The sequence below is a fragment of the Miscanthus floridulus genome, chromosome 4 (assembly GCF_019320115.1).
Source record: "Miscanthus floridulus cultivar M001 chromosome 4, ASM1932011v1, whole genome shotgun sequence".
Lineage (NCBI taxonomy): Eukaryota > Viridiplantae > Streptophyta > Magnoliopsida > Poales > Poaceae > Miscanthus > Miscanthus floridulus.
Genome location: NC_089583.1, coordinates 11606486 through 11614227, shown reverse-complemented (window position 1 = coordinate 11614227; position 7742 = coordinate 11606486). Strand labels below are relative to the sequence as shown.

Genomic DNA, 7742 nt, shown 5'->3' with positions numbered 1-7742 from the left:
AAACCATAGCTTATAAGTTAGATACGAGCAAGCGAACAAGCTGATGCTCCATCTGTCAACAAATTTCTTTGAGCAAAATCTATCAACAGATAGAGGTAGATGCTCATTCGTAGTCCTATATATTTTTTCGATTATACGGTATAACTCTGACACCTACAACACACACTCACCAATATGAATACATGCACACAAATCCTACCTCCATGGCATCTTCGAAGACTAGACCGATAAATCCTCGAGATTGACGAAGTCATCATAGGCGTCTCGCTGTTGACGGGAACATCGTCTACCACGGAAAGCACAACATTATTAAATCCTAAAATATTCGCTCCCACGGAGAGTCAAATCCAAAATCTGAGGTGCTACTGAGGCTCTTATAACTATTAGGCTAAATGCCCTTTCGCGTAGTCCAATAATTTTTATATCCACCACAGACAAAGGCAACATTATGATAGACTCCATGTCCAAACCTCGATTGTACATTGCTTATTAATGGTGAATTGAGCATAGCTCAACTAGTTAGGCTTTCTTGTTGTGTAATTTGTCCATCCGAATTCAAGTTTTTGACTTAATGAGAATATTTGTTTTTTAATTTATTCTAGAATTGAACTAAATTTATTAAAAAATTTAACGATGTTATTGTCTTAGGCCCCATTCGACAGGACTTCTCCACCAGCTTTAGGAGCCGTTTGGATCCGTTTTCTACCAAACAGGGTAAAATAAAATGGCTTCACTGGTGAAGCCCCTTAAAACGTGCTCGCATAGATTTAGGGTGGGATGGAGCAAAAGATAGTGGTGTCACCTCGGCCACGTGAACAGCAGGAGAGAGAGACCTATTTTGCCCTTGTTGGGCGCACAAGCGTGCATGGCCACTAGAGCATGTGGCGCGGGCCGTGCGGCCGCTGGGGTGGGGCATGGTGGGGGAGGGCGCGTGGCCGCCAAGGAGGGACGCGCCAGGGTCGGGGAGGGCGCGACGCAGAGGGTGGCGGAGAGGGGCACGCGCCTGGGCGCGGCCCTCGAAGAGTATGGTACGTGGCCACCTGGGAGCATAGCTCTGGTGTGGGCTGCCGGGAGGGTGAAGCCGAAAAGAGGAAGAACAAGAAGAAAATAGAAGAGAGAAAGTAAAAAAGAGAAGAATAGTATTATTGACTTTTCCTCCCTTTCGTCCACTATAAGGAGTTGTTTTTACAAACAGTGTACTAAAACGGTTTTAGCTCCACCAAGAGAGTCGTTAGTGGAGCTGAAGAAAAAAAAAAAAAAAAAGGGTTCACTAGTGAAGTTGAGTTCGTGCCAAACGGGGATTGGTTGCAATGTGCCCATGATCTGTTGATGAATTCATTAAACTTGAGATCTTATCGGCTCAATATTTCGGAGGACGATCATATTTACTTGGATTTATTCTTGAATTTATTTACGTTATTGTGTTCGTCATCTATTGGTAACATGAAGAATCCGTCAAATTACAAACCAGGACACACATATTTGGAGTTAACCGTCACCGCAGTGCTTGGACGACGACAACGGCTGGATGAAAGCGATGCCTAGAACAAGAGCGCGGCCGCCGCCGCCACGCCGGCGGCAGCGGCGAGCCCCGCTGCTGCAAGACCTCCACCTTGAGCACTGGCGAGCCCCGTTGCGTCACCTCCGCCCTGATCACGCGTCGGTGGCGACGAAGGGGAGAGAACCACGGCCGGGAGGACTATGACGTTGAACTTCATGCCCTGTTGGCAGTGATCGCCCACCCCGCAGAAGAACCACCAGGTGCCCGACGTGTTGAGGGTGACCCTGTCGTTGCCGGAGGTCCACACCCCGAGGCTGTTGACCTGGCTGCACGCCGCGTAGCTCGCCGCCGTCGCCTGCACCACCGAGTGCTGGCCCATGGCGTAGTTGAACACTGCAAGAGACGACAGAGGTTGTTAGTATTACCACACAGAAGAGGGCCATACGTTATACGTACTTCAGACTTCACTTACGACTGTGCGCGTTAATAATCACAAACTCAATTAAGCGACGGGTCACGCGCAACCTGTCTTCCACCTCGCGCTTGAATCCTCCCCTAGCCCACGCATGCGCTCCCGACCACATCCGCACCTGCCCACGCCTGCGACCCAGCGGAGACGGAGAAGAAGAGGCGGCAGCGACGGCTACTGGACACGGAGAAGATTGCGGCAGCGGCTAGGATTACTAGATCTCCTCACCGGTGGGCATAGAAGGGGCTGGTCGGGAGAAGGCAGGCCGGCCAAGCAGTGGGGAAGGAGGCCGGACGGTTCAGAGCCCTAGTGGCAGTGGAGGCGGCTGGACCAGAGAGGGACGGGGGTGTCTCGGCATCACCGGTGAGCATGGCCATGGCGGAGCTCCGACGAGAGGGGGGAGGGGAACAAGACGACCGCCGCGGGCGTGCTAGGGCCACAGCCGTAGCGCGCCGTGGCGGGGTGGTGGTCAGTGGCCGGGGCGAGGAGGAGGAGGGCTAGGGTCGAGGATGATCGCAGGGTGCTCGACGGGGAGGGAGAGGGCGGCGGAGGAGGGGTGGAGGAGGAGGCGACGCGAGGAGAAAGAAGGGAGCGCTTGACCCGTCGTGCGTTAGCGGCCTCCGTTAATAATTGCGTACGTACCTAGCGTGTCGCCGACGATGAAGTTGTTGTCCTCGACCCAGTCGTCGTAGTCGAAGTTGAGGCGCCAACCCTGGCTGTCACCGACCAAGAGGTCGGCGGCGAGGGCCGGGACCGGTGCTGCGAGGAAGGTGGCGATGGTGACGACTACGCTGATGACTAGCACTTGCTTGGACGAAGCCATTAATGCACTTGAGTAAATCCTGAGCTCCCGTTCGTCTGTTGTTGTTCTGCTGGCCGTCGTAGGGGTATGGGTAATGCTATTGTTATATATATAATAAGTCGTCAAGGGAACAAGGAGAACAGATGGAATGATTCGTTAAGCAATTGCGCGTGGTTAACAATGGTTGAAGCATGTTTATTTGGGCGCTTTGTTATCCTCGATCAGTTCATGCTCGGAGAGCGATGAAGCCATGCGCACATCGTACGGAGAACCTCGGATGCATCGATCAGTCTCCTCCTGCTAGCTTCCTGTTACGACGAAATTTCGTGCAGGTAAATATGACGAGCATGGGAGTTCCCGATAGTTGACAAGTACGATCGATGGTGTGGAGAATAGCTAGTGACGAAGTACAGCTTTTGATCACTTTTTTAATGTTATCGTCCGGCAACAGGTATGTACCGGACGCGTAGCGCCATCTCTACCTATGCCCATACGCGCTAGGTGTAGTTTTACTTGTCGGGTTTTCCGTATTCGCGCACGGGTAGGGAAATTTACCTATACCCGTGCCCATGCGGGTAATACTACCCAACGGGCCGGGTAATCCATATCTGCAAGCACACCCGATTCAACACATAAGAATATCACCAGTTTAGACATTCATTAATCATACATGCCAAGCATAAAAGCGTCTAATAATCAAAATTAGTACATCACATACACACACTTGACATGAGCATATCAGCATATGTCAAACAAATAAATAACCAACAACATGTAGATAACAAAATTAACATTTGAGTAGGATGTTTAGTTAGTTGTCTGTGGGTAGGCTGGTATGGGTAGTACATACCCACACCTACACCTGCCTACTCGAAGGATAGAGGATTTCAGTCAATAACATCATGTCTCATTATCGGGTAAAACTCGCCCGGTATTCGGATATCGGGTACCTATTGCCATCTCACTGCATGCGCGCCGTCGATGCGATTTGATGGAAGCTCGGTTGATCCTTCGCAGCGTTGCAAGCCGTGATCCCGCTTGGAGTTTTCGCGCATCACAACTTCATCATATATGAGGGCTGATCTGCATCTCGTCTGGACCGCGGTTATGAGGTGCTGCATGGGTCATTGTCTACACCACGGCACCACGCATACATATTTTTTCCATCACTGAGCCTGAGGCCCGGCCTGTTTAGTTCACCCCAAATCCAAACTTTGACACTATGCAAAAAGAAGATTCCCCGTCACATCAAACTTGCGGTACATGCATGGAGTACTAAATATTGACGAAATCAAAAACTAATTATACAGTTTGGTTGTACTTTGCGAGATGAACGTTTTAAGCCTAATTAGTCAACGTTTGAACAACTATTACCAAATAAAAACAAAACGGCACTGTAGCTACAGTGCCACTACGATGTTCCTGCCGACGCCAATTCGGCGGAACTAAACGAGGCCTGAGCCAAGCCCATCACCGAGCCCCGCCGCTCCCATGTGCCTCCTGCGACACGCTTTAGTCGATCGCCTTTGGCCACTGAGGGCGCCTCCAATAGGCTATCGAATTTGCCGGCTGATGTCAGAATACGTCCGACGTGGAGGAGCGAGAGCATGAAAACTGAACTCGCTAGCGAGTTGTTCGGCGATAGTCTCGCATGTCTTTCGAGTGAGCCTGAGTCTCTGCTCCCCACACTTCCATAGGCAATAGATGAAGAGTGCATCCATGTGTTTTTTTTGCGCTAAAACACATGTGTGTTGTATAGCATTTCTGTAATTAAATAGTATATTAGATCACAGTGCACGCACTTCTGGTGTTGCAGATGAAGTCGTGGTTGGTGTAGGAGCGATGACTTTGGCGAAGACTGGTTGGAGCAGTTGGCGATGAAGACAACGATACATGGCAATGGCTTGACTTGGATAGAAGATGGGCCACCACGAAGAATGCAAGCAGTTACGTGAGACGCTTTTCAAAAAAAATATTCACCCTCATGCAGTACAGGATCACAAGGCCGAGAGGTTTTGGATACAAGCTCTCCTGATTGTCGGAGCATGCAGGTGTTTAGGATGGAGAGACTACAACAGTAGCGCAGCAACAGAAAAGAGAAGCACTCTAACTTAAATAGATGTATTTTTTGTGGCATTGATCTAGAAGAATCTCAACAAGCACTTGAAATAGCCTAAACTAAATTGAGTAGAGCTGATGATATAAAAGAATTGGTCGAAGCTCTTAATCAAGCTAGGACGCAAGTCGAGGCTGCCAATTGGATTCTCCTATTGAAATGAGTACAATCGTAGGACTTTAGGAGTCCTAACTACTTGGTCAACAGATTCTAGTTAGTTTCATTTATCGCCTTACTAAAATACTAAAAGACACTAGTACAGAAACATGCTTTACTTTCGGTTGGTAAACCTCTTTAGTCCTGGTTTCCAAACCGGAAGCACGAATCCGGGACTAAAGGGCCCCTCCTTTAGTCCCGGTTTCTCGCCCGGGACTAAAGGTAGTCCCGGTTGGTAAGACCAACCGGGACTAAAGAGGCCTCCAGGCCTGGCCATGTGGAGCGGCCCTTTAGTCCCGGTTGGTATTACCAACCGGGACTAAAGGTTTCCTTTTTTTCTTTTTTTTGTTTTTATTTTCAATTGATGATTCGTTTTGGTTTTTGAATAGGTTTTCGAATACGCATTCTACGCTGCTAGTAATATACGTATTCTACACGTTTATAATGTTCGAACATTTTGTACAAACTAAAGTATGAAACTAACATATATATTACATGCATATACATATATTGTACGTTATTTTATGTACATATAATATGTGTATATATATATGTTATAAATAAAGCTTGCATTGTATATTCTATCATATCTTTGGGATAACAAATTAACTCCATCTGGTTTGGCTTCCATGTTTCGTTGACGTCATTGTAGAACTCGCCGGCGGGGTTGAGGACCTGGTCATTAAGAAATCCTGCTATGGTCTCTTGAATTGCTTTCAGTTGGTCACGTCGTATGACTTTTTCCTTCAACCATAGAGTCTTCAATAAAAATTAAAGAAAAAGTATTAATTAATTAATTAATATATATATATATATATATATATATATATATATGTGTGTGTGTGTGTGTGTGTTGGTCACGTGATTACTTATATATATGAGCAACAAAAGAAATTGTGAATATATGAATATATTTATATAACGTACTTTGAGGATCTCTTCAGGAGTTCTTTTTGCGTACGCCATGATGAACTCGCAAACATAGTATCCACAGTAGTTGTTCCCCTGTTCTTGCCTCAGAACCCACTTTTACGAGAAAAAAGATCCGGTGAATTGAAAGCATGCATGGTGTTAATTGAATTATATATATATAAATGTAGCTAGTGCTTACTTTATGTGCGATTACATCCAGTGGCGCTTTGCAATGTTTCATGTGGTGTTCCTCAATGAAACTTTTCCAAACACTGCGTCCAATAAAATAAAAAATTAATTTGGCCTTTAATAATTGTTGCTGTTAAGAGATCGGGGTATATATAGTTGCTAGAGAGACCAAATTACTCTTGGATAATATCTATCATGTCTTGGTACTCTGTTTGCTCTTTTCTTAACGAGTCTAAGATGCTCAACCGATTATTGGCCATATCGATGACCATCAATATCCAGTGATTACTGCATATGTTTTTATACACAAATATGATCGACATTAACTAGAGTCAACATATATATATATATATATATATATATATATATATATATATATATATATATATATATATATATATATATATATATATATGGGAGATAGCTTAGCTAGTAAGCAAATAATTGAACAAATGTCCATATGATCGACATTAATTATTTAACACTCACTTGAAGTTGTAGGGGAAGAGTATGTTCTTGTTTTGTTGGTTCACTAAGAACCTCATGAGATTTTTCACGAGTTCAGCTTTCCATTGAGGCGGGGGGTTAGGGTGTTTGAATATGACATTTGGATCAACAAAACCAACATCATTATCCTTTCTCTTTCTGAGTTCTGTCATCTCATATCTGCATACATAAAAATATAGTGTGAGGATATATAATTTATATATATACACTTTAATAGTAGAAAATAATCACACTTACAAACAATAGCAGCTAATGAGACTTTTGTCGAGAGAGTCCAGATGTCATAGTTGGTGTAATTCTACAAACTCGACATATATAACGTCATCGCCATGGAAGTAATGTTGGTTTCTAACTCTAACAGGAACAAAGGCCTCTCCCTGTTCACACACCGCTATGTACCATTTGTTTAGCAGGTACATTTGCGTACCCAGTTCACCTAAGGCCTCAGAGTTGTATAGACTCTTTCCTTGTTCAAATTTCTTCTAAGGATCCACTTTCGGAGCAGATGGTCCTTCAGCAAGCACTTGAGCAAGGTCCAAACCAGTTTCCTCGTAAAACCGAGCTAGCTCCTCAAAATCGACGTCTAAGTCTAAGTTCAAACCATATTCATTACGAACGATAAGAGGAGGGACTGATTGTTGCGATTGTTGTCCAAGTTGTGCAACACCTTTCCCTGGTCTAGTCTTTTTCTGCGCTGCCTCAAATGACTTGGTGAGAGAGCGGTCGTAATCCGATTTTGGCAGGGTCTTTTGAGATTCCCGCTTTTTCTGGTCCACCTTCTTTCTTAGAAGATCTGGAGGTAGGTGGAAGTACGGTTTCTCTGGGTTCTCCCTCGCTTCTCGTTGCTTTTTCACTTTTTTGAAGAAATTGTCCACATCTTTTTGTACTGCAGCATTTAGTTCCTTTTCGCTTTTCTCGTAAGACAGTTTTTGGGAAATAACTGGATTAGATGAGGCTTTCTTCTTTGCCGGCTCGTGGGCCAACGACTTCGTTTGTGGGGCGGACCTCATAGGAGCTGGCTTCTTCTTAGTCATCAAGGGAGGCGGGGAAGCCGTTGGAGACCTCCTTGGAGGCGTTAGAGATCTCCTTG

General features: G+C 45.5%; 1 protein-coding gene across 1 annotated transcript; it reads right to left on the bottom strand.

Annotated features, from left to right (window-relative positions):
- Positions 1 to 1184: 1184 nt before the first annotated feature.
- On the bottom strand, positions 1185 to 2920 carry LOC136550937 (mavicyanin-like). Its single transcript, XM_066542522.1, has 2 exons — positions 2613 to 2920; positions 1185 to 1894 (listed from the first exon to the last, which is right to left on the bottom strand). Exons 1-2 carry the CDS (start codon positions 2791 to 2793, stop codon positions 1542 to 1544), a joined length of 534 nt encoding a protein of 177 aa, XP_066398619.1. The 5' UTR covers positions 2794 to 2920; the 3' UTR covers positions 1185 to 1541.
- Positions 2921 to 7742: the final 4822 nt, after the last annotated feature.